The following is a 26,663-nucleotide window of genomic DNA, read 5'->3' on the forward strand; positions in this document are numbered from 1 at the left end:
AAAAGTACTTTGGAAGATTTGACTCGCACAACATTGTGCGTGCCATTTCTGCCAAGGTCCTATTTTTTCTTTCAACAACCCCATTTTGTTGAAGCGTTCTAGGTGCTGAAAATTGATGTGAGATACCATTTTCATTACAAAATTTTTCAAAGTGTTGATTTTCAAATTTAGTTCCATGATCACTTCTAATTGCCATTAAGGTGAGCTTCTTTTCATTTATGATATTTTTATAATATTTAAAGAATGTTGAAAATGCTTCATTCTTATGTGTAACAAATGAAACCCATGTATACCTTGAAAAATCATCTACTATGACTAGTCCATACTTCTTCCCTCCTAGACTCGCAGTTCTAGTGGGTCCAAATAGATCCATATATATGAGTTCAAAGTGCCTAGTGGTCGATACTATATTCTTTGATTTGAAGGATGATTTTGTTTGCTTTTCTAATGAGCATGGTCCACAGATTTTGTCCTTTTCAAAAGTCAATTTTGGCACATCTTTTATTAATTCCTTTTTGACTAGTTTTGATATTAAGTTCATACTCGCATGTTCTAGTCTACGATGCCAAAGCCAACTTGTTTCATTTTTTTTTCTTCATTAGTAATTAAACATAATCCATTTTTCTTGCCTAATTCATGAAGATCTACCATGTAAATATTTCTTTGCCTTTGTCCTATAAGTACAATGCTATTATCTTTAGGATTTGTGATTATGCATACTGAGGCTTCAAATATGACTTTAAAACCTTTATCACAAAATTGACTTATGCTAGGTAGGTTATGTTTCAAACCATTAACTAATAAGACATTTTCTATAAAGATAAATGGAGTAATAAAAATTTTACCCTTTCCAATGATATACCCTTTTCCATTGTCTCCACAGGTTACTACTCCACCCTTCTTAGATTCTAAGGTGACAAATTGTTCAACATCACCTGTCATGTGTCTTGAACAGCCGCTGTCTAGATACTATCATTTATCCACCATATTAGCTGCAAGACACCCCTGCAATCAAGATCAAGAATAAGCTTTAGGTACCCAAACTATGTTGGGTCCTTTAGGGTTAGTACTTGATGTTCCTTTTGGAACCCAAACTTTCTTGAATTTAAGCTTATAATTATTACTCAATTTGTTGTTGCTAGACTTTCTATAGTTACATTCATATGCTTTATGTCCTAATTTATTGCAGCAATGACAAGTTATATTTTTATTTTTGGCTTTCACAAATATGTTCTTTAAGTATTTTTGTTTCCTATTTGTTTTATATCCTAATCCAGCTTTATCATATACGGCTTTTTGACTATCAAGAATCATATTTAATTTGGTTGAGCTAAGTGTAACTTGTCTACTAAGGATTTGTATTTTTCAGCATCTTCTTTTAACTTGACATTTTCAGCAATTAGATTCTCGGTTTCATTTGTGAATCTCCTACTTAATGTTTCATAGTTATTAGATAGTTTCAGCTTATCTTTGATAAGAGACTGATTTTCATCTTTTAGAGCTTTATTTTTATTTATTAGTTTTTTGTGTTCTTCCATGAGTTCTAAAAATGCATCGTGTAATTCTTCAACAGTAAAATCACATTCAAGTTCAGAATCTACCTCATCGTCATTAGCCATATGGCAGATTTGGGCCGTCTCTTGTTGATCTTCCTCTTCCGAACTTGACGCCTCACTTTCACTCCATTCAGCCATGAAGTTCTTCTTCTTAAATTTTCTTGCCATCCACTTCAATTCCGGACAATCTATCTTGAAATGCCCGGGCTTGTTACACTCATAACAAATTGGTGTTTCCTTTTTTTTTTCTTTGTCCTTACCCTTTTCTTTGCTTGAGCTACCTTTGAAGAAGGGCTTCTTTTTATGAAATTTTTTCTTTCTTCTCATAAATTTTCTAAATTTTCTTCAAAGCATGGCCATTCCTTCTTCATCATCAGATTCTTCTGATTCAGTTTCGTGTTTTGGAGTGGTAGTCTTTAATGCAATGGTCTTTCTTCTCTTGACCTCATCTTCTGAATTTTGCCTCATGGTCCACTCATGGGTCATGAGTGATCCTAGAAGTTCTTCCAATTGCAGTGTATTGAGGTCCTTTGCTTCCTGAATTGCTGTTACCTTGGCCTCCCAAACTCTTGGTAGAGACCTGAGAATTTTTCGCACCAATTCAGAGTTAGTATAAGACTTTCCTAAACTCTTTAGCCCATTTATGATTTCCGTGAAACGAGTAAACATTTCAGTTATGGACTCAGTGGATTCTATTTAAAACAACTCATACTTATGTACTAATATGTTTATTTTTGACTCCTTAACTTGATTAGTTCCTTCATGTGTGACCTCCAGTTTATCCCAAATTTCTTTCGCGGAGATGCATGTAGATATTCTATTGAATTCACTTACATCTAGTGAACAGTAAAGTACATTAATTGCTTTAGCATTTAGTTGTGCTAGTTTTCTATCACTCTCATTCCAATCTATTTCTAGTTTGGGAATGATTGTGCCTTCTATACTAATTGTGGGTGTGTGAGGTCCTCTAGTTATAATATACCACAATTCATAGTCTAGAGCTTGAATGAATATCCTCATCCTAGCTTTCCAGTATGTGTAATTAGTACCATTAAATAGAGGAGGTCTATTTGTGGATTGACCTTCACTCATAGAACATCCTACTTGGGTTGTCATGATCTTTGTCTCTTGATTGTGAGATCAACAAAATACTATGTGAGCACCTTGCTCTGATACCACTTGTTGCCCAAGGTGACAAGCCAAGAGGGGGGGGGGGGGGGGGGGTTGAATTGGTTTTTCTAAATTTTTGCTATCTTACTTTAGTCAATTGATGAGTGAGTGAAATTGAACTAATACACAATACAAACACACAAGAAGTATAGTGGTTCGGTGCTCTCCTAAGCACCTACGTCCGCTCCCCAAGCGACCCCTTGGGAATTCACTATAATCCTACGGATTACAGTTGGATTGTTTTCCGGGCTCACAATCCAAAAATCTTTACACTTTGGTTTTTCGGAATCACCAAGAACCTATGTTGGTTTTACGGGCTCACCAACGAACCTTCACAATTGGTTTTACGGGTTCACCAATAAACCTACACCGTTGGTTTTGCGGGCTCACTAACAAACCTTTACAAGGTGATTAACAAAAGAAAGAAGAAAGTTGAAGCTCCTAGATGAGCAAATATAACAATTATAAGCTACAAAGAAGAGTTTAGAATATAGTTATCGCTTGATGAAACTTCTTTCTTGTTTGTCAAGAATGCTTTACTTTTCAAGGGTGGATGGAGCTCTTAATATCTCTTGGAATCTGCTCAACCACTTTCTTTTGACTCTTTGAATGAAGCACTTGGATGAAGAAGATTAGGACACTTGTCTTTTTTGTGTAAGCTTTGATATTTTGCAAAAGGATGTTTTTCTCTGATGAATAATGTCACTTTAAATAGTTTTCTTCACCCATTGGACACCCCCCATTGGTCAGATTTCAAAAACTAGCCGTTACTTACTGTTGGGAGGACAAAAAGTACTTCTGCAGAACTAGCCGTTATGCTTCTGCCCGTGCTTGGGTCGACTCAACTTTTACTGGGGTCGACCCAACTTTCACTTGGGTCGACTCATGCAACATTGGGGTTGACCCTCTCAGGAAATACAGAACCTTGTATTTCAGCCTTCCTTCACTTGGGTCGACTCAACACTTTTTGGGTCGACTCAAGGTTCAGTTGGGTCGACTCAAATTTCACTTGGGTCGACCCTCTCAGAGATTCCAGAGAACTGATTTTTGAATGACATAGCCTTTGGGTCGACTCATGTTCAGTTGGGGTCGACTCAAGGTTTGGTCGACTCAAGTTCTATTTGGGTCGACCCTCTCAGGGATTCCAGAGACTTGTTTTCTTGAGGCTTGAAGATGGGGTCGACTCAACTTTCACTTGGGTCGACCCAAGTACTGTTCATCCGTGCCATTTTTGCAGAAGTGTGCCAGATATTTTCTTGATGTGCCGGGGTCGACTCCACCAATCTTGGGGTCGACTCAATCCACACTTTGCTGCAACTTAAGGTTAGATTCATTCATATAATCAATGAAATAAACTTCAAACAATTTTGAATATATGTCATGGTGGTGCTACATACTCTAAATAATGAAAATTACTATTGTCCACTTAAGAGTATGTTTCACTTGAAACTTTGCTGAATTGGAATTTTGAATTCACTATCCCTTTTCTATCGCAAATTTTATCTCATTTTTAATCATTAAAATACATCTTGATCTCATTCTACTAATGTACCGAGAGTGACGAACTTAGTAATGATGTATCATATCACCTTGTAATATTTAATTAAGTATACCCTCAATGGTTGTGTTAATCATCAAAATAACACTATCATCCTCAATGATCTCTTTTTGCTTCAAAGATTTTGAGAAAGCACCATGATCCGATAGAGGTTGAAGAAAATCCAATTAAGATTGAAGGAAGATTTTCTTCAACCCGCTTAACTCAAATCTTTTGAAAGATAACTAGAAGAAAGCAAAAGAATTTTGAAAGTAGAGCTTTACATCCTCTTTCTTTCATTAATTCAATAAAAAATGAGGTACATATCATCTATTTATAATGTGAGGTTTGCCCTAACATAATTTGGGTCGGATTTCTCTTCCTAACCCTAGTAGGACTTTTTTTTTAAAAAAAATAGACATATCTAATAGAAATCTTCTAAAAAAAGTCCAAAAATCTGGAAAGGTAGATCTCAACTTTTACATCGACTCTGCCTTCTATCGTAGCATATATTATGTATGAAGAAAAGGTCTAACAAGTAAATTTGTGGGCTAAAAACAATCATTTGATACACAATATGTATAAAGATAGGGACGGCTTCAGCTGTAGTTTTTGATGAGAGATCTAGAATAATAAGTATACGAAAAGAAAACTTTCGGTCTGATTGGCCATTTCATAGCCTAAATGATGAAATTTCGGCTTGATTAAACCTCCTATGAGGTTAGCCCAAAGCTGCAATCTTGAAAAGATACCCAATTTCCAAAAAAATAAATAAATATCTCAATCGGACATCGTATGATCAAATTATGACCTCCTAAAGTTTAACCTGCAACTCGGCTTTCCGATGTGGTGGATCTTGCTTCTGAACCCTATCCTGGCCAAAGTGATCCATATCGAGTCCGGTGATTTTTTTTGGATATCCGTAGTGGCTAAAGTAGTCCACATCGAGTCTGGTAATTTTTCTGAATACTCGTAATTGCCAAAATGTTGCATATCGAGTCTGGTGATCCTCCTGAATACTTATAGTGGTTAAAGTGTTGCACATCGAGTTTAGTGATCCTCTTAAATATTTGTAATGGCTAAAGTGATCCACATCGAGTTTGATAATCCTCTTGAATACTCGTAGTGGCCAAACTAGTCCAGTGATCCTCCTAGATCACATCAACTAATTCTCTCTTTTTTTTAAAAAAAAGAACAAAAAAAAAACCATGAAAAGATTTTGAAAAATAATATAAATAAATTATGTCTGAGCCCAGATCCGAACCGGGGACCAACTACACCACCCAGATGCACGTGGGTGGGGTACCAACTAATCTTAGAAAACGAAAACAAAATGCAACCAGAAGAGATGAACAACAGGTGTTTAGTAGTTATAGTCCTTGTTTTTTTTTCCCGCTTCTACAAGGTATTAATGTCATTGGTTCCATCCATGAATAATGGAATGGATGATTTTTTGCATTACCAGGATACTATATAAATTTTTTATAGGAATATAAACATTTGCTTTTAGTTACCATGGAGTACTTACTTATATGGTATTATCTCTTGTACTTGGGTAGGAGGGGTTCAATTCCAAGTTGCACTCGCCTGAATCCCCATGAGACGGGGTGGCTGGATAAAAATAAGAATTAACCCCTCTTCCGAGAGAACCCCTAAAAGCCCTCGCAACAACCAGAGGGTAGAATTTCTTGAGGTATGAAGCGTGTGTCGAGGGGATTAGGTTGTTGATTGAAATGGAAAGCAGGGTACTTAAGGTAACGCTCAATCTTGCCCTCTGTGTTCAGTTCTTGATACGGTTAGCAGGGATGGAATGCGTTTAGATTTGTCGGATCATGGATAGGATCAGTTCTTTTACCCTGTAATAGCTAATGGATCGGGTTATTTATATTAGAGTTGGATCCGTAGGAAAACTTGTGATCTTGAGGTTGCCAATGCTGGATCTTCTTTCGTTGATGAAAGCCTGTAATTTGGGATGCGAAAGGGATTAAAGTCTCATTTTTTTCGAGAGGCGATAGGGTTTCATTTGTTTCCAGTTGAGGAACTGAACATCAGAAAAAAGACCATTTGGCTCAGAAAAAGATAAGACGATTTTGCTTATGTCCATCACAACTTGCATTTTAGGGGATTCTTTATAATGATGAGGAGAAAGCAGAGGCATATGAGAATGAGGTGAATGAGAATGGAGATTCAGATATAGCGTCATGGAAAGCTCATACAGAAATTGCAGCATTAACTGAAATAGTTTTCTGGATGGAGGTTCTTCCTGCCACTATGGGTGCTGCAGCTGATGAAGATGATGCTGATCTCGATTTTCTGGATGATGATTTGAGTGATTAGGTAATACTTCTGGCTCATTACTTTTAAATGAATTGTCTTAGAGAAGGAGCTTCACAGTAACCAGTTATTAGTTGTAAATTAATTGTCTTAGAAGAGGAGCTTCAAGGAATCGGCTATTGCTTGTTTTAATTGTTCTGCATATGAGTCAGCTGATGCAATTTGTCATATAATTTGTGGGTAAAAAGGTTATGATATTCATCAAAATGAATTGAAGTATCAAGTTTAAGATATAATGCCGTGACAACCATCGAATGTCATGAACTTTGTTTTGTGACTCAATTAGAATGAGCTCCCTTGAATTCCTACTTTAATTCATCTCGGGGTAATAAGTGCTAAAACACGGAATCAACAATAGTTTATACTAAAACATATGCAATTTATTTTTTGAGTGTCAAATGCTAGTAATTTATTTGGCTGTTGCACACTGTGTTTGGGTTCTGCATCAAGATCATCAGAATTTCCATTGACATATCCTGCCTCAATTCCGGATAAAGGCTGCCTTGGATTCATTTGAATTGAGCGTCTACATTTCATATTCGGCCTTTCAATTGTCGTACATATTTCAGTTTGCCAAATAGAAGCTATAGATATCTGCATTGCCTGAATATTGTCTGGAATAAATTTCTTGGTTGTTTCTGCATATAATACATATAAGAGCACTAGCAGCCATATAACATCTGTTGATAAGGAACTCTCCTCCATTGGGATTTCTCAGACAAGAAGTTCACTGCATATATTGTGTATGAAGAAGAGGTCTAACTAGTAAATTTGTGGGCTAAAAACAATCATCTGATACACAATATGCACAAAGACAGGGACCGCTTCACCTGCAGTTTTTGAACAGAGATCTAGAATAAGTAGGCTGCTGCTTTTTTTTCTTTTTCTTTCTTTTTTTTTAGAACAAGGAATGAGGGGCTAAGGGAGGTCCCTCCCACCATTCAATTACAGAGAGAAAGAAGAGAGTATAAAGCAGAAGGAATAAACAAGAAAGACATGGAAGAAAAGGGACTTAAACAGGGTGCTGAAGCAGAGAAGAGAACTTTCTTGACACCAAATCATTTTGGTCAATTGACTTGCATTGTATTCACCAAAGTGAGAAGCCCATGATCTTATTAGTTTGTTAGTGGATCCATCATGTCATGATACTTTCTTAAATTTTAGACTCTGCACATTTTCTCATTTTCCTATAATTACTCTTAAGTGCTAAATGAAGCGACTTTTTGTACATTTTTGTTTAATTGCCTGGTGTTGGAATCGTTGTAGTGAGATGTGGGAATGGCCAGGAGAGGAGTATAGTCTGCAAACAGATTCACGAAATGGTATGTTGCTTCTAAAGTTTTGCTCTTTAGAAGCCCCTTGGCTGCATTGGTTCTTATTGTCTGGTATCCTGAATTCTGCAGATTTCTCTCACTTTCTATGGGAAGAAGTAGACACGAATGAAGATGATTTGTCGTACATGCTTGAGGAACCAACTCCTATCAAGGATTGTGCAGATTTTGGCTACTTTTCAACTAGTAGAAGTTGGCTTGTTTTTATCGAGATTGTACTGAACTCTATGTAACTAGGGTGAGTGAAATTCAGATAATACCAACAAAGGTTTGGAGGAAATTAGAGAATCTTCACAACTCAAGAGGAGGCGCATGTTGCAGTTCATGTTGGATTATAATGATGAACATAAGGTGACCCAATCCATGAATCCACCACTGCATTCCTGAGCGCCTGAGTCACGGGATGGCTTCTCTTCAAGAAAATTCTTGCATTTTGTTCTTTCCATAAATTCCAAAAAATGGTCAAGACTAACTGATCCCATCCTCTCCTGAAGCACCCTTTTTTATTCTCATCGATCTACATGACATCCACAAGAAAAGTTGGGATGAAGGATGATCTTTAATTTTCAGGCAAATCTTGATCATGAACCAAATACTCTTGCTATAAGAGCAATGCAGGAACAAATGGCTCGCTGTCTCATCAGCTACACCATAGATGGAACACAAGTAAGAAACTTGCCATCCCTCCCTTCTCAGAACATCCACTGCATGTAATCAATTTTTGAGCGCCAAAAAAGAGAAGATTTTGATTTTTCGGGTGCATTCACTTTCCACATGGCACTATTAATATGGGCAGAGAACACCACCACTGTTAATGAAATGATAAAAGGATCTCATTGAGTATGTTCGATCTGCTGTGAGTCTCCATAATGGTTTATCCTCGTACCTTCAGGATGCACTGAGTGCAGCATCATATAAGCTTTCAAGCTCCTTTGTTTTGCTTAGAGGCAGTTGCAACACGATAGATAAATTCTCATCTTAGAAACCTCCACAGATACATTAGGTTTTACAGCAACTAAATACAAGTCAGAGTTCTGCAAACTCCACAGCTGGGTGCGATTACCAAGCTCCATGTCTCTGCATATGCGAGACCACATGCATCATGGATGCCATGCTCTAGCATCGTAAGATCATAAAGTGCAGCAGTTACATTTGGAAGATCGTAGATTATATAGACTCCTAGTGATTTAGATTTACTTAATAAAAACTCCAGAGTTTATGCAAATATCCAACACGACTAACATAACAATAACTCAACTGTAAGGAATTTGCCAACCATTCCTTGCATAACTTGCAGCATTGCACCAAGAAAGTAGTCACTTCAAATCCATTCTTGAGGAGGTAATTGTAGATTGATAGCAACAACCTCTCACATTGCCTTAAGCTCCTTGTCTGCCCACTGAAAATGGAAGACTGCAGAATTAGAGCCATAGGTATGACCCCTACATTGGTTTCTCTTTCCAGTTATGTTCTTATCTTTGTATCTCACAAATTATGTGCTTTTACTCAAAATAAGCACCTAGAGAAATTCTCTTTTTTCTCATAAGAAAACAACAAGAAAACTCCAAGAAGAAAAAGAAAAACCAGCTATAGAAACATTGAAGGGTTTCCCAGAAACAGAAAAAGGGTATGGAGACTACAATTTCATCTTCAAGAAGCAGTATCCCAGATGCACATACTTTAGATGGTATCTTATACATTTATTTGTATCTTTTTTTTTTTTAATTTTGAGAGAAGACATTCATTTTTAATATTTACATCACTAGAGCCTTCCATTTTGCTTTTGCTTAGATGGCATGAAAATTTACTTTTTTTTTTCCGAGACTAGTAGAGGCTAACTCCCCACCATTTTTACCCTATACAACCTTGGGGGCTGGCTCCAACCAGAATCGAACTCCTGACTTCTTGCCCGAATGCTGAGAGATGATGCTATCCTAGCAAGTGCTCGATAGTATGATTGTTTAGTAATTGATCCTTCAAACTTGTCTTAGCTCCTCTTCTTACCATGCTATCCTCAAATTTTTCTTATGTGCCTTTGCATTGTTTATGCAGATACTCTAACAATGTTTCTCAATAGATAAATCTACACACCCAACACTGCACACAGTTCATGTTATTCTACAATTTAACATCCATCCATTTCAATATTTTTTCTGCAAGAGATGCTCTTATTTGTTTTGGCTCTGTCCTGTGGTATAGGACATGAAGCATCAAGTCATTTTGATTATGACCCTCCTGATCAAATATGATCTATTTTGTAGTGACTGTATCTAATATTTGGGTAACCAAAAATTGAGACCATGCTATATCAAACAGCCACTTAGCTAAATCAGTAGGCTATATATAGAACTTTTTATTTGACCACATGTTTATATCCTCTTATCTTTATTTTTGGAGTTTGCTTGTACATTGTTCTGCTTAAACATCATAGAATATATGAGAAACTGGATTCTTATATTATCAAAATAAGTTTTTGTGATCACATCTTGTGTCTCAGCTACAGCTACTATAAAAGATTTGGGTTGGCTTCTAAAACCAAAAATATAGTAGTTTGAGCAAATGCATAAAAGATTTTAGTAGTACTCTATTGCCTAGGAAAAAAATTACCAGTATTCTTGTTGCGTTAGGTCCTATTATATAACTTATTGAAAGGTCAAGCTGAAGCTTAAATTATGAAATGGATAGGAGGGAAATAAGTTGTTTCTCTTGTCTCTTGTCCATCTACATGGGACAAGTCTTGCTAAATCTATCTGTCCTTCAAAAATAGGATTTTGTTTCTGAAAATTGTTCCGAAAGTAAAATGGCTTCTTCTTACAAATAGAATGCCTTGACCAATCAACGTGAGATCTAATATGCAACTAAGGCACTAGCTTCATGGCATCTATACAACCATGTTAGGATGAATGGTGCATCTCATTATGTTCTAAGAAGAATACAAATTTTGCTATAGAATTGGACCCGCTAAGAAAACATCCTGCATGTTCATAGGAGAAGCAGAATAATCACATTATGTCCTCCCTAGAATAGAATGGGGTTAAAATTAGAAAACGTTCATCTGTGACATTTTTCCTAGAATATAATTAGCATTGCGTCTTTTTTCAATTCAATGTGGGCATCATATCTGTCTTTCTATCTTGTTTTTAAGGATTGTGGAGAGGTTAATAGTTCATGGCATTAGTCTTGTTTTATTTTTTTAATCTAAGTTCTTTCTGTGCTTAAGGAATCTTGAAGAGTGGCTCAGTACTTACATAAGTTTAGTTAATATAAATGTAAGGCAAGTCTCAGCTCAATCAAACTTGGTTATTTAGGTATCCTAATGCTAAAAAAAGATCAATACACACACGTGACAAGTTGAGACCTAGAATGTCGATCATCCTAAGACCAATCCTTAAATCCACATTTGTCAAATATATACCTGTAGATGCATGTTAACAAATTTGATGTGTTCTAAATTCTTGTAGCTTTGATTATTGTATTTAACCTGGCAAGCTCATGTCATAATCATCATAATTATCAAACCTTTTTCCAACTATTTTGAGTCAGCTTTATTGATCCTCATTCATGAAGTATTCTTCTTATTTAGGGTAATCTTTGATTTTTAAAGTTTCTCCATATCCTAATAAACTCGTGTATCAGCTATAATTGAGAATCCTTACCATGGTTGTACAATGTTCTTATGTTAGTGAAACTCAGCTAAATCAATATATCATATCACATTTTTGATTGGTAGACCAAGAACAACTAGTTGCTCATATTCGATTAGGTGCTTGTGGTGTTTTGAACTACTACTAGTTCCTCATGAATGGGTTCAAATAACGCTTAAATTTCAGGCCTTTATTTAAACATGTAAAAATTAAGGTCTATGCATACACTTGCAGATGGGTCATGACCAAAAAAACAGATTGCTTACATTATCATCAATTTGCAAGATATAAAACATAGCAAGTAGCAATCACAAGCTACAACTCTTCTTTTATAAACCTTACTTTTCAACAAAGACAACCACAATAATGGAGAAACCATACCTGAAGATTCTTCTGGCCTGACCACTCCATTACATGTGTTACCTGGTAAGATCATTTAGGAATTGATGCCAAGATCATTTTCCTAAAAACTTCAAAAATAATTAATGCCAACATAATTCCAATAAATAAACAATCAAGTTTGAGAAGAAACTAATTTTTTATTTAACACATTATAGATTCTAGGAAGATGACATTAATTTAGTTAATGTTGACAAGGACTTAGATATCGGTGCTCATACCCTTGCTAGACACCTACTGGCACAGTTTGTATGCCATGCCAGCATATGTTCAATTCTGTATCAAAACAAAAGAGAATAAAAAACTTAAAATTCTTTATTAGTTAAAAAAAGTTCAAAATAGATTTAATAGGGTTGTTTTAATCCATACCGCTAGTTCTGCATTGTTATGTACCTTTGGCCTAATTTTTCTTCTGATGATTGATTCAACCTCTGATCAAAAAGATAGACCTTGGTTCTATTTAATCTCTTCAACAAGTTTAGTAATAAGCATAACGGCCCTATTGTTCCGATGGAGAGAAGAACCTATAATTAGGTTTTCGGAAAATTTTCAAATGAACAATTTCAATGAAATCTTTCAATTTCTTATTTGACTATGTTCAACTCTATATATTCCTCTAGGACTGCAAGCTGCAACCAGAAGGGAACCCAAGCTGTAGGAATTGACCCATGTTGCAATTAGTTACATCATCAGATATTGGAGATACAGCAATGTTGTTTGCCCGCTGGAACAGTAAGATTGCAGAATTAGAACCACACCCTTCGTTGGTTCTCTTTCTAGTTATGTGCCTATCTTTGTATCTCACTAATTATATGCTCTTACTCAAAATAAGCAGCTAGAGAAAATTTCTAATAACTAGAAAGAAAAAACTTCACACAAGGAAAAAGGTTTTTTAAAAAAGTTAGAGAAACATTGTAGGGTTCCCGAGAAAGTGAAAAAAAGAGTATTGAGACTGGATTTCTATCTTCAAGAAGCAATATCCCAGACACGCAAGCTTCATGGTAGGGCTGAAAATAGGTCCGATATAATCTGATAGCACCATTTCCATATTCAAATAGGATTAGATTCAGATTAGAAATTTTGATATCTAATCTGATCCAGATTCGAATTTGGATATCTATTTGTAGATTTTGATTTTATATATTTTTCCAATCTAGATCTTAAGTATTTGGTAAAAAAAATATCTAATAATATAAATTGTATAACCCAGGATTCAAGCCAACGTTCTGTGGTTTGAATGGAAAGCCTTCACCCACTACTCTATGACATAATTATTGCTTTATATTAGTAGTTTATTTTATCTATCCTTAAGTATTATTTGATGTATATTCTCTATTTTTTATGAAAACCCTTTTCTCTTTGATAAAAAAATAAAATGAATATATTTTATTTTATTCTTTATGATATTTTCAAAGCTTTATCATTTAAAATGTCAATGCTAATAACTTATATATATTTTCTATATATATATATATAACTTTTCTGACAAGCTCTTTAAAAATAGATAATTCATGATCTAGACCCTTAGCAAGGCAGGTCTCTGTGCAGGTTTATAAATAATAATGCCTTAAATCCTTAGTTATCTGTGTATCGTTGCAATCTACATGGTATATTCTATTCCTATGCTTTATGATTATATAAATTATTATCAATTTTCAGCACTGAATTCTGCTAGAAATTTGATTTATAGCCAAATAGTATTTGACTTATATTTATATTAAGATATCAAAATATAGATACAAATAATATCCGGCATATATCCATATCTGTTCAAAATGACTATAGATATACTTAACTCTAAATTGTATCTGTATCTGTTTAGAACACATATGAATGCTAATTTTAAAATCCATTTAATATGCGTATCCATATATGTATTCATTAAAAATAAGTTTTTTTTGATCATGTCTTGTGTCTCATCTATAGCAACTAGAAAAGATTTGGGTTAATTTCTAAAACTAAAAATATGATAGTTTGAGTAATGCAACAAAGAATTTACCGCACTCTTTTGCTCAGGAAAAAAATTTAGTAGTACTATTGACGCATTAGGTCCTATTACATCACTTATTGATAGGTCAAGCTAAAGGTAAAATTATGAAATGGCTAAAAGGGCTATAAGTTGTTTCTCGTTTCTCTTGTCCATGTGAGTTGGACAAGTCTTGCTAAATCTACCTATCCTTGAAAAATGGAGTCCTATTTTTGAAATTTATTCCAAAAGAAAAGAGACTTCTTCTTGCAAATAGAATGCCTTGCCCAATCAACTTGAGATTTGCTATGCAAGTGGGGCAGTAGCTCTATGGCATGTAGGTAACTAATTAAGTTGGGATGAGTGGTGCATCTTCTTATGTCACAGGAAAGATATACATATTGTTACATCATGGGACCCAGTAAGTATACATCTTCCATGTTCAGAAGAGAAGCAGCATAACGTTGCTGTTCGCCCTTATCCCTAAGGAGTCAATCATTTCCCTAGAACAAAATGATTTGCAGGAAACCATGGATGGGTTTAAGATTGGAAAATATTATCTATGACATTCTGCCCAGAATGTAATTGGCAGTGCATCTTTTTCGAATTCAAAGTTGGCATCATATGCCTGTCTTTCTATCTTCTTTTCGTGGATTTCTGGAAAGGTAGCAATCCTTGGTATCAATGCTGATTTCATCTTTTAATCTAAGTTCTTTCCATGTTTAAGGAATATTGAAGAGTGGTTTGGTACTTACATAAGTTTTCTTAATATAATACTTGTCTCACCTCTCCTGACTATTGTTCTGGTTTGCAAAATGCTTGGAAAACAAAAAGAAAAGAAAAGATCAATGCACACACTACATGTTGACACCTAGAATATCAGTTGTTCTAAGACCAATCCTAAGATCCACGCTTGTCAAATGTATACTTGTAGATGTCCGCTAACAAATTTTGATAGGTTCTAAATTCTTGTAGCATTGATTATTACAGATATCCAGATGTCATAATCATTATAATCATCAAGCCTTTTTCCAACTATTTAACAATTCTAATTTAGGACTATCTCTGAATTTATTCCAAGTTTCTCCTTATCCTGCCAAGCTCATGTACCTCCAGTAATTTATAATCGCTTTACGGATTGGTAGATTCTGTCACTTACTATGAGCAACTAGTTGCTCAAACTGGATTTGGTGCCAGTGGTGCTCAAATGACTAATAGTTCCTCATGAATGGTTCAAAAGAATGCTTTACATTTCTGACCTTTATGTAAGCATGTGAAAACCAAGGTGTACTCATGCCATGTATATGTGTCTCATGATCCAAAAAATATATATTACTTATGTTATCATCAATTTGCAAGCTATCAGACACAGCAGGTAGCAATGAAAGCTATAAGTACTTTTTATTAACCCTAGTTCTCAGCAAGCACAACCACAACAGTGGAAAAGGCGCACCTAAAATGATGCTTCTGGCCTAAACCCATTGTATTGCTGGTGATTATTTGTGAAACCACTCCCTTGGCATGGTGCTACTAGCTAAGATCATTCAGGAATTGACGCCAAGATCATTTTCCAAAAACTAAAAAAGAATTGATGCTAGGATAATGCGAACAAATAAACGATCTAGTTGGACAAGTAACTTATTTTTTTTATTTAATGGATTATATATTCAAGGAAGATGACAGTAATCAAATTTGGTTAATGTTGGCCAAGCATTTAAATATGGATGCCCATACTCATGCCAAACACCTGCAGGCATAGTATATCAGTGTGCCATGTCGGCACATGTTTAATTTTGTATCAAAGCAAAAAAGAAATAAAAAAAACTTAAAATTTTCTTTAGATAAAAAATTAAGAATCCATTTAATAGGGTCGTGCTGATCCATACCGATGATTCTGCACTATTAGCATGCTCCATCGTCACACAATCCAACACTTGTTTCTCCTAGGTTTCTTTGTTCTCTGCTTCTTCTGCAAAGACAGATAAAGAAACAGAGCAGTTGGTGCCAGTACAATTATTAATTTGGCAATTTGCCAAAATGCAAGTATAGCTACCAGCAATTTCGACACGTGGAGGAATAGATGGTTGTCAATCATCTTATGGAAGCTTGAGTTGAGGGCATCGTTCTATTCTTAAGATTTTTGGAAAGAAAAGGCAATTCAACCCTTCCACCCGTTCGAGCTTAGGGCAATTCACAAGTTGCAGTTCCTCAAATGCATATTGGTTCTGTAGCTCCAACAGCAAATTCTTTAGGCCCTCACAACTATCAACCACCAAGGACTTTAGCGTGGATGGGAGCAGAGAAGATGGTAGGCAGTCGATTCTTGGACAGTCCTTTATGACCAAGCTTCGAAGAGATGGGAGCGCGGGCAGGTAGCATAGTGGCGGGATATCCGTGCAACCCCATATGGTCAGCTCTTCAAGTACGGGCATGTGGCCTTTTGATATATGGAATCTCCAACAATTACTGAAATAAAGATACTTAACGGATGTCAAATCATCAAACCCACTCATTATGTTCTCCCATGTGTTCGATATAGTCAACTTGTTTCCTGAAGCGACCTGGTACATTAGCAAAAGAGAATAAGAGAATTCTGTTGGTGCATGAGTTTCATGCAGAAGATTTAAAACAAACAATTTGAAAATCTGCGATTGTGTAAGTTTTCAAGTGATCAATCGAAGCACTTCAAATTAGGATGGTGGGTACCTCAATGCACTCGATTCTTTGTATTTGGCACCAGTTACTCAATTCAGGGCAATCAACAATCTTCACTTCATTAGGCATAGATGAGAGTTGATCTTCTGCCATGATCTGAAGTTTAGGACAATTTTGTATAATTAATCTTCTAAGAGAAGTAAGGTTTTGCATCCCTGATAGTGATGTCAATTGCTGACACTCCTCAATGTGCAGATATTGAAGATTGGATGGCAGTCCTTCCTCTGATAAGAGCCGGAGTTGAGGACAATTTCTTATAGTTAATGCCCCAAGAGAAGTAAGGTTTTGCATCCCCGGCAGTGATGTCAATCGTTGGCACTTCTCAATATGCAGATCTTGAAGATTGGATGGCAGTCCTTCCTCTGATAAGAGAAAGGATGTGAGTTCCTGACAACCAGAAATGTGCACCCTCCAAAGCATGGATTTTGATATGGGTGCATCCAATTTTCCAAGAGAGTCATGAATGTATAGAGGAAGAGACCGTATTTTTTCACAATCAATTATAATAATTTCTCGAAGTGATGCAAAGGAGAAAAAATTTTCCACCCATTTTGGAAACTTGGAACCACCATACCCATTTATAAGCAACTTTTTGAGGCTAGCGTGAGGTTGGAGATACTCGAGCATGGCTTCCTCCCTTTTTTCATCCACTAGGACATCCTTATTTTTCTCTGGAAAAACTTCTAGATGTAGTAGTGATCCCTCATCTACCCCTGGATGATATGGATCATAATTGCAGTCGACCGCATTCCAAGCTAGCATCAACGCATTGAGTTTATGCTTATGTTTAAGACCTACATCCCTGGCATCCTCTATGTTGACCACATTCCTAAGCCCTGAGATGATGAGAGTTTCGAGGTTCTGACCACGTTCATTCAGCACTCCTATCCCCCCCTGCACTTTATAACATCCAAGAAGGCTTTGAAGTTTTGCTAGTTTTCCGATCCCAGCTGGTAGGTAGAGAATTCCAGTGTTCCGACAATATAGGTGGCGGAGGCTAGTAAGGCTTTCTATGTCACTGGGTAACTCTTGAAGATTCACGCACCCATCAAGAAACAACATCTGCAGGTTGCGGAGCTGACAAATTATTCCAGGCAGCCTTTTAATACGATATGTGCGTAGTCTAAAGTATCGTAGGCCAATAAGGTTACCTAGACCATCTGGTAACTCTACAAGCTGGCGGCAATCAAGTACCAATATCTGTAGGTGATAGAGGAGGCATACAGATTCAGGGACTTTCTCAATATAATGAGATTGGATTCGTAGGTGACGAAGGTGCTTCAGGTTACCGAGTAAACCTGGAATCTCATCTTCCCATTTCCAACAAACTTGTAGAGTCCGTAGTAGCGGCAGATTCTTGATTATTTCTGGGATTATACGAGCGCAGTGATTTCTCTTTGCCAACAAAACTGTAGAGTTCCACAATAACAAGGTTCGTAAGGCACTAAAATTATACGAGCGCAGTGATTTCACAAATTCCTTTTCATCTCCCACATATAAATGGCGAACCTTATCATGGCGAACCTCATCGGAGAGACTGCATAGCTTCTTATCCACAATTGCCCGGCACTCATTTCCTGCAATAGATTTCGCTAGATCATGTATCATATCATGCATCTTAAACTTAAACCAATCAGAATCAAAGAACGATCTTCTTTGTAAGTCAATGAAATATTCATCGCCAATGTCTTCCATCCTTCTTCTACCTCCGAATGTCTGGATGTAACCTTGCGCCATCCACAATCGGACTAATTCATCTTTGTCAAACTCATAATCCTTCGGAAACATGGAACAATAAATGAAACAAGGTTTTAGATGTGCTGGCATGCGGCTATAGCTTAATCTAAGAGCTGGCAAAATCTCATTCTTCTCATCGGCTTCCCATATATCACTTTGTACGACATCCATCCAGTTATCTTCATCTGCCGTGTATCTCAGAAGGCTTCCGATTGACTTGAGAGCCAATGGTAAACCGGAACACTTCTCGACAATCTGCTTGCCCATATCCGCCAAGCTTGGTTGTTCTTCAGGGTCTCGACCACCAAATGCATAATGCCTGAATAATGCCCAAGACTGCTCTGGAGACAAGCAACGAGGATGATAAGGATGCACTGTCTGCATGATCTCGGCGACCGAATCATTCCTACAAGTCATGATGATTCTCACCGTTTCTGCACCAACGAAGGGGTTTCTTAAGCTCTCCCAACGGCTTTGCTGTTCATTCCAGACGTCGTCGAGCACGAGCAACACTCTCTTTCCCTTCAGATTTTCGTTGAGAGTATCTTGAAGTACGCTTAGTTGTTCAAGATCATATGGACTTCGAGTAAGAGACTCAAGGATGGCCTTTGTTAGCCTTGGAACATCGAAATCATTGGATACACAAACCCATCCAGTTAGATCGAAATATTCTTTTACCTTGGAGTCGTTGTAGACCAGCTGGGCGATGGTGGTTTTTCCCAGTCCCCCCTTGCCGACGATCGGAATGACAGAGACACCATTTTCCACACCCTCGGAAAACAGCAAATCAATTACCTCCTGTTTGTCGCCTTTCCTTCCATAAATAGTCGACTCATCCACCATCTGGCTGGTTGGTGCTGGGTACGGAGCTTCGAGGACCCGTCGCTCTCCATCTTCCTCTCTTAAACGGAGGTGTTCCCGATCCTGCGAGATCTCATCGAACCTCTCCCTGATCTCCCTGATTCTATCCCCCATGCCGTCCGGAATTGAAACCTGTTGGAGTTTTAAATTTATAAAAATATTTATTTTTTTTAAAAAATAAACCAGCCTTACCCCTGAATTTTAAAATGATTTAAATACTTTAAAATGCTTATTTTATCCCCCATGTCGTCCGGAGTTGAAACCATGCACTATGGTGGAAAGAGAACCGCTTACCTCTGCCTCATCGTCCCCTTCCACTCGCTTCGCGTTGCGGGAAGCTCGCCCTTCCACTTGGGCTCGCAGTACCTCGTACTGGTACTCGTCCCCCTGAATTTTTGAAAAAATAAACCAGACTCACCCCGTGAATTTTAGATGAGTTAGATACTTTAAAATATTTATTTTTTCAGACTCTTCTATCCCCCATGCCGTCCGGAATTGAAACCATGCACTATGGTGGAAAGAGAACCGCTCACCTCTTCCTCATCGTCCCCTTCCACTCGCTTCGCGTTGCGGGAAGCTCGGCCTTCCACCTGGGCTCGCAGTACCTCGTATTGGTACTCGTCCAGCACGTCGTCTGCTTCATAAGCCACTTCTTTAAGCTCCTTCAGCCAGAGCTTGATGGATTCTTCTCGTATCTCCTTCTCCTCCGCGTCATGGAGCACTGCCTGGATCCTCTTCAATGTTCTCTCCAGCTTCTCCAGATCTTTCAGGACACTGCTGCGTGGATCCGATGATGAAGACGGCAAGACTGCCCATCTGTGAACACAGCCCAATACTTGGCTGGTTTTTGATAGGATGGAAGAGAGGAAAGCGCTCGCCATTGCACAACCTCGGTTTTCTCCTTGCTCTGCTCGGATCGGACACGGCAAAGAAAGAAGAGGGCTTTGGCTTTCCTTCTCGCCTCCTTTTCGCGGAAAGAGTGAGCTGGGGTCAAGTCAATGGCGAGTGAAGCAGTACTCTCGTCCGCTTGGCATCCTTACGTCCACACATTTCAGCTTCCTGATTGATAACGTTACTAAAGCCAAGGGAAAAAAATTTACCGAACAAAAAAACACGCACCGATCTGGAGGGAGATTTGTGCTAGAGCAGGTTTGGTGCTTCCGGCGATTAGATGGGCCATTGGTGATGGTCGATCTGTTGATGTGTTGGAGGACCGGTGGGTGACGGAGCAGCCTATGAGTAGACTTCCGATTACAGCGGATACATCGAGGGTAGCCGGTCTCAGGGTCAGTGACTTGATGGAGCCGGAGGGGGACCGCTGGAGGGTGGAGCTGATTAGGGAGGTTTTCGGGGAGCAGTTGGCGGAGAGGATCCTGATCCTACCTATTTTTGCCCAGGGAGGGGCGGATAGATTAGTCTGGATGCCGACAGGGCGATCGCGGGTGCGAGCTAGGGATATTCACACATTATTGAGCCGGGAGCCAGCACGACAGATAGAGGGAGGATGGATCTGGAGGATGCGGATTCACCCGCGCGTGGCGCTCTTCATCTGGAAGGTAGCGTGGGGCTGCCTACCGACCAGGAGCGTACTGGCACGGCGAGGGGTGAGGATCACTCAGGATTGTGACGAGTGTACGGAGACAGAGGAGACGATGGATCATGCTCTTTTGCAGTGCCCCAGAGCTAGGGGCATTTGGAGCCGATCGCCCACAGTGCTACCCCATTCAGTCGAGTCGACACAGGATTTGATACATTGGCTGAGAGTGGCTATGCGGCGGCCGAGCACGGCTGAGGCCGGGACCCGGGGGGCATATTTGGCTCACTCCATCTGGCTGGATAGGAATGCCGGCATTTTTGAGGGTAGACGGTCACCCCCGCGGCTGGTGATGGACAGGGCCCTGCGTCTTGCTAGGGAGGTCTCTACCACTGCTATCACTTTCACTTCTGAGATGGCCAGGGACACCTGGGGTACTTCTTCTGCTATCACAGCGCCCAGATTCGCCCTAGTTTCTTGGGTACCCCCACCCCTTGGTTATCTCAAAGTGAATTTTGATGGTAGTAAGTCGGCAGACGGGGTGTCAGGAGGAGTTGGCTTTGTTATCAGGGACCACCTCGGCAGTTTGATAGCAGCCGGTGGCCGCCGTGCGCCGGGATTTACCGTAGTTGGTGCGGAGTTGCGGGCAGCCTGGGAGGGGATATCCTATGCGAGGCGGGTACTGCGTGCTGAGCACATCTGCCTTGAGGGAGACTCCTCTGTGGTGATAGAGTGGATTCGGGGAGTGGACAGACACGGAGATGATCATCCTCTCATCCGTGAGATTCGGAGATTGGCTCAGGAGTCGAGCGTCTTCCAGGCTTCACATGTTTTTCGGGAGGCGAACAGTGCAGCAGACTGGGTCGCCTCTTATGCCGCTCGGTACTCCGGAGAGGTCATTTGGACTTCGTTAGGGGATACTCCCTCTACGTTGTTCTCTTTACTTTCTTTTGATTTGGCTGGATGTACTCAACTTAGAGTTATATGAATTGCCGTTTTCACAAAAAAAAAAAAAAAAAACACGCACACACAATAAAACAAAAAAAATGGATTCCCACCCACTAATTAAAAAGTAAAAAAAATCAAAAGAAACTAAAAAAAAACAAAAAGTCAAAAGATAGAAACTAAGGTGAGATCTATGCCCGTGACACAGAGAGGGATAGCGAGGAGAGAGATCAATGATGAAAGATAAGTGCCCTGGACCTGGCATTTGAGGTCGAGGCAGGGCCGGCCCAAGGCGGTCGCCTAAGGCCTCGGCCAAAAGGAAGGCCTCCGCCGTCCGGGAGGGAGACTGCCAGACTGAGAAGTGGGATCGTCGAAGTCGAGCTGCCGAAGTCGGAAGCCTACGAGCTGTTTCTTCGCAGTGTGTTCGCAGGCAGCAGCGCTAAAGCCTTTCCCAAACCCAAACCCCATCTTCCCACTTCCCAGTTCCCCATTTGGTCCGTCTTCTCGGCGTTCTCCAGTTCTCGACTTCTCACAGGCGAGGCGGCGGCCGCGGCGTCGCGCTTCGACTTCGCCCTCGGCTCCCTCCGCTGCCGGACGTCCAGCCACGAGAAGCTTCTCGAGCACTTCGTCATCAAACCCGATGACAAGTACGTATTTAGATCTCTCTCTCTCTCTCTCTCTCTCTCTCTCTCTCGTCTCTTCGGCTCTTCCCCTTCCATTCCCCCCTCCCTTAACGTACAATCAAGGCATTAAATAATCCCTTACGCTGCGCCACTGCTCTGCGCCACTCCTTTTTCAATGGCCTTTCCTTTCTTGAGTTATCTATTATCCAAGAAAAAGGAGGAAACGGAGATCGTTTCGGTGCGCGAGTCTCGTGCACGGCAATCCGGCGTGGCCCTCAAAGTGATTGATCCTGTCCATTTGATTTGCAAGAATAGTCGGACGGTTATGAGGTGGATAGACGCCACTATTTTTGGTGGATTTGATATTTTGTATCAATAAATTTAGTATTTTTTATATGATACTCTTCTAAATATCAAATTTTATATAAATATCTTTCTAAAATTAATATTTATATATATATCCTCGTAAAACTCTATTATTGTACAAATGCCTGTAATATAACTGTTATTTTAACGGTATTAAAAAAAATCAGATTTATATTAATTAAAAATAAAATAAAATTGTAAAATTATGCTATTGTCCCTATCTTCTTTTCCTGCTATCGGGACTGTGATCTATTTGCATGTCTATCCATTAAAGATATTTTAGTCATTTTTTTGAAACTGTTAATTTTTTAACGTCGTTAGATAGCATGGGTATATATGCAAAAACAAAAATTAAAAAGGATAAAATGACAAAACAAGTGTCTGATGAGGGTATATATGCAAATATCAATTTTGGAAGGATATTCATGCAAAATTCGATATTCAGAAGGATATTCATGCAAAAAACCCATAAATTTATTACGGTGACGATGGATGAGCGAAAAGATGAAATCAATTTTATTATTTTTTGTGTTTTTCTTCCTTACAATTCTTTTATAAAGAGCTTCTTTAAACTCCGCTTTTCTAACAAAGCCCCAGTGGCTTTGCCTCTCTCTTCATAAAAAAAAAAAAAAATACATAATGAAATCAAAGTTAACCACGGAACAGTTTCAAGTTGAAGGAGGAAAAAGAAATTAATGAAGTTTGATATTATATGATTATGCCTAAGAGGAGGAAGCTGGTTATTTTTTTCAAGTAGATACATAGGGCTTGTTTTCCAGATATGGTAGACTGAAGTCAATGGACTGGTCCTATTTTTTTCATACCTAACAATTAATCAAGCCTTAATAAATGGCCACCATCCTATTGATTAGCTCTTTTGCAAGACATATGAAATGGCATCGCTATGACTATTCTATTCCCATTGGCTTTTATTATTATTATTATTATTAAATTTATTTCTTAGAATTATTTCAAAAAAAATATATTTTTAAGTTATGAATTGAGACATATTGATAATTGTATAAAATCTGTAAAGAGACACGGCAACCCAAAGTTGTGACTTTTCTACTACTTTTATGTTCATACAAAATCTCACATGCAAAATTCTACAACTAATGTATAACTTTTTGGTTATTTCCTTTCTAGCTAACAATTAAGAAATCCCTAACTTAAAAGAACAACAAAAGAGTCACATATGAGCTCCTCAGCTTAAATAAAAATAGAAAAAAAAGCCCTCTCTCAGCGAGTTCACCTTAGGTCTTTAAATATATTGGGTCGCCTCTGGGTCGAGGTGAGGTCCCCCTACTCTCCCAACGCAAATCCGAGTTGGTCTTTTTTTTTTTTTTTTTTCTCTTGAAGTCTTGGACCTGGCATTTAAGGCTACGATCCATTAAGGAAAGATGAAACTAGTCTAAATGTTTTGGGCTCTTCCGTCCCCGGCTGAGCTTTCAGGCCCATTATAGATAACTTGCAAGATTATCGCTCCAAGAAGAGGCGACGATTTTTGTAGGGGAAGTGCATTGGAAATTCTCTATATGGTCCGAATTTTGCAACTTTCTTGCCCCTAAACATATCCAATTCATCTTGTTGTGTCAAACTTTAGCTTTATCACTTATCTAAACAATCTTTTCTTTTCTTCTTCTTTTTTTTTTGCCAAGGCAAACAATCTTTTCTTTGACTATTACTTTTTCATAAGAAAAAACTCAGATTTTTATTAATGGATATCACCCATTTGTTTGTTTTCATGCAACTTTTGTGCTGGTTCTTGTATTCCAGTTGCTAGAACAAACTTAGACCAAGAAACTTATCTTAAAATTCCAAAAAGAAGTACCTTGAGAATGTGATTGTACTTGAGCATGTTTCGACAGCTTGAAGCATTAGAAGTTGGATACAGAGGGGTGCATCTTTGTTCAAAATAAGCCATTGTGGAATTTGAGTGCCTTCAGTGGGATTGGAATGGTAGGAATTTAGAACACGGATAGCCAACTTCAGTAGAATATTTTGAGGAAGAAAAGAAAGATGTTTTCTTCTATGTTGCCCTATATGATTACAAGGCTATATATATACATCAATTGTGGGATAAGGATGAGTTGCAGGATAAGGATGAAATGCAAAACCGCAGAACAAACTAACTTCAGCTGTTCAGGATAAGGATGAATGCTAACTAATGTGTGCTTTCCAATACACCCATCATGGTAGACTTGGCTTTGATGGACCTGGGGCTGGAATGGATGAAACACATCAAAATAATTGGTCTGAGTTGCTGGATTCCACAAGCTCAATCTGTGGCTTTGGGTTGTTGGTCAACATTAGATCAAAGGACCAAACATGTTGTTGTGATGGTGACTAAACAAGATCATCACTTAATGGATCCCGATCATGATTTCGGTCATCATCTTCCATCTTACAATCCATCACTTGCCGCTCTAGGTTTTCATCGTCAGTAAATTCTTCATCATCTGTTTCACTAGTATTGCTGTTGAGACGCTGCAAAGAAACACGAGAAAGGGAGCAATTGGTGGAATTCTTATTCTTTGGCAGATAGTTTGGTGCAGAACAACAGTCGACAATCTGTGATTGTAGTGAAGCTGAGACTTGGAGATTTACCTCGATGCTTTGTATGTGATGTCTTTGGCACCGCTCCTTCAACCTTGGGCAATGAGCAAATTCCACGAGTTGGGGAATGGATGGCAGCCATTCATTTGGTGAGAACTAGAATTCAGGGCAATGACTTATTCTTAAGGTCTACAGAGAGGCATGGTTGTTCGGCACTGCCACGGTTCTGAGCTTGGGGCAATCCATTATCTGAAACTCCTTGAATGAAGATAGGTTCTGATGCAGCAATTGAAGGGATCTTAGGTTCTTGCAGCCATTAACCACCAAAGACTCAAGTGAGGATGGCTGGCAAGAGCTGGAGTTCATGCCTCGAACCTAGCACCTAGGTTTGGAATGCGACACGGCCGCATACTTCCTAGAGCAAAGCCCTAGAGAATATGCTAGACCTGAAAATTTATCACAACCTCAATATCCGTAATCAAAAATAATCTCAATTTATACCAGCAACAAAGCTAGTACAATTACGTACAAAATTTAATTATCTAACCAGTATCAGTGGCGCTCTATCTATTCATCCCTTCCACCTCTGATCTCAACTATAGCTAAGCATTGCACAACCTGTAACTCAAAAAAAAAAAGAAAAAGAGGAAGGGGTTGTGTGCTTTACAGCCAGTAGGACTCCCGAACCGCTCCACCATAAGTAATAAAAAAATAATCAATTAGCAATACAGTTAAAATAAATATCGTATCAATACTCAAAAAGCTCATACAAATAATATGCACATTATCATTTTATCATAAAGGCATATGTGTGTGTGTGTAATATCTCAATATATCCAATTGTTTAACAACAATTTTTTATGTCATTTCATCCATTTCTCATTAACTTGATTTTCTTGTTTCTCATTGATTAACTTCTGGCTTTGTACTAACCAAAATCAGAACTCAGTCCAAGACTGACAAAATACCACGCATAAGCCCATGGTAGCTATCCCCATGTGTTAGCCCATGGGTGCTATCATATTCCACGCGTAAGCCCATGGAAGCTATCTCCATGCGTTAGCCCATGGACGCTATCAAGATTCCACACATATGCCCGTGAAGACTATCCCGTGCATAAGCTCATGGAGACTATCCCCTTTCATTAGCCCATGGGCACTATCAAGATTTTACGTGTAAGCTCGTGGAGGCTATCTCGTGCATAAGCCCGTGAAAGCTATCCTCATGTGTCAGCCCATGGGCGCTATCCTAGATGAGATTAGTCTAAACCATATCTTGTCTGTTTGATTTACATGTTACTCTTATCAAATCAGTTACCACTTATACAATATTTTTTTTAAAAATTCAAGGTATCATTGTTCACATTATCATGTTCTCAATATTTGTTAC

General features: G+C 38.5%; 1 protein-coding gene and 1 long non-coding RNA gene across 9 annotated transcripts; one reads left to right on the top strand and one right to left on the bottom strand.

The window, feature by feature from the left end:
• The first annotated feature begins 5,743 nt into the window (after positions 1-5,743).
• On the top strand, positions 5,744-8,771 carry LOC113463460 (uncharacterized). The gene is made up of 2 exons (XR_015975783.2): positions 5,744-7,919; positions 8,001-8,771. It is a non-coding gene; the product is annotated as an uncharacterized LOC113463460 (long non-coding RNA).
• Positions 8,647-24,751, bottom strand: LOC103718154 (disease resistance protein RGA2-like). Of its 8 annotated transcripts, none has more exons than XM_088716803.2 (9): positions 24,550-24,730; positions 21,988-22,642; positions 19,784-20,309; positions 19,545-19,637; positions 16,644-19,382; positions 15,991-16,498; positions 15,824-15,906; positions 11,954-11,995; positions 8,647-9,327 (listed from the first exon to the last, which is right to left on the bottom strand). In XM_088716803.2, the coding sequence occupies exons 3-6, from the start codon at positions 20,129-20,131 to the stop codon at positions 16,034-16,036; spliced, it is 3,645 nt and encodes a 1,214-aa protein (XP_088572929.2). In that variant the 5' UTR covers positions 20,132-20,309; positions 21,988-22,642; positions 24,550-24,730; the 3' UTR covers positions 8,647-9,327; positions 11,954-11,995; positions 15,824-15,906; positions 15,991-16,033. The 8 variants fall into 8 exon arrangements, with proteins under 8 accessions (XP_088572929.2, XP_088572928.2, XP_088572930.2 ...); XM_088716802.2 differs by having other exon boundaries at positions 19,784-20,325; XM_088716804.2 differs by lacking the exon at positions 21,988-22,642.
• Positions 24,752-26,663: the final 1,912 nt, after the last annotated feature.

The sequence above is a fragment of the Phoenix dactylifera genome, chromosome 2 (assembly GCF_051530095.1).
Source record: "Phoenix dactylifera cultivar Ajwa chromosome 2, Ajwa_hap1_PhDact_Kaust_v1.1, whole genome shotgun sequence".
Lineage (NCBI taxonomy): Eukaryota > Viridiplantae > Streptophyta > Magnoliopsida > Arecales > Arecaceae > Phoenix > Phoenix dactylifera.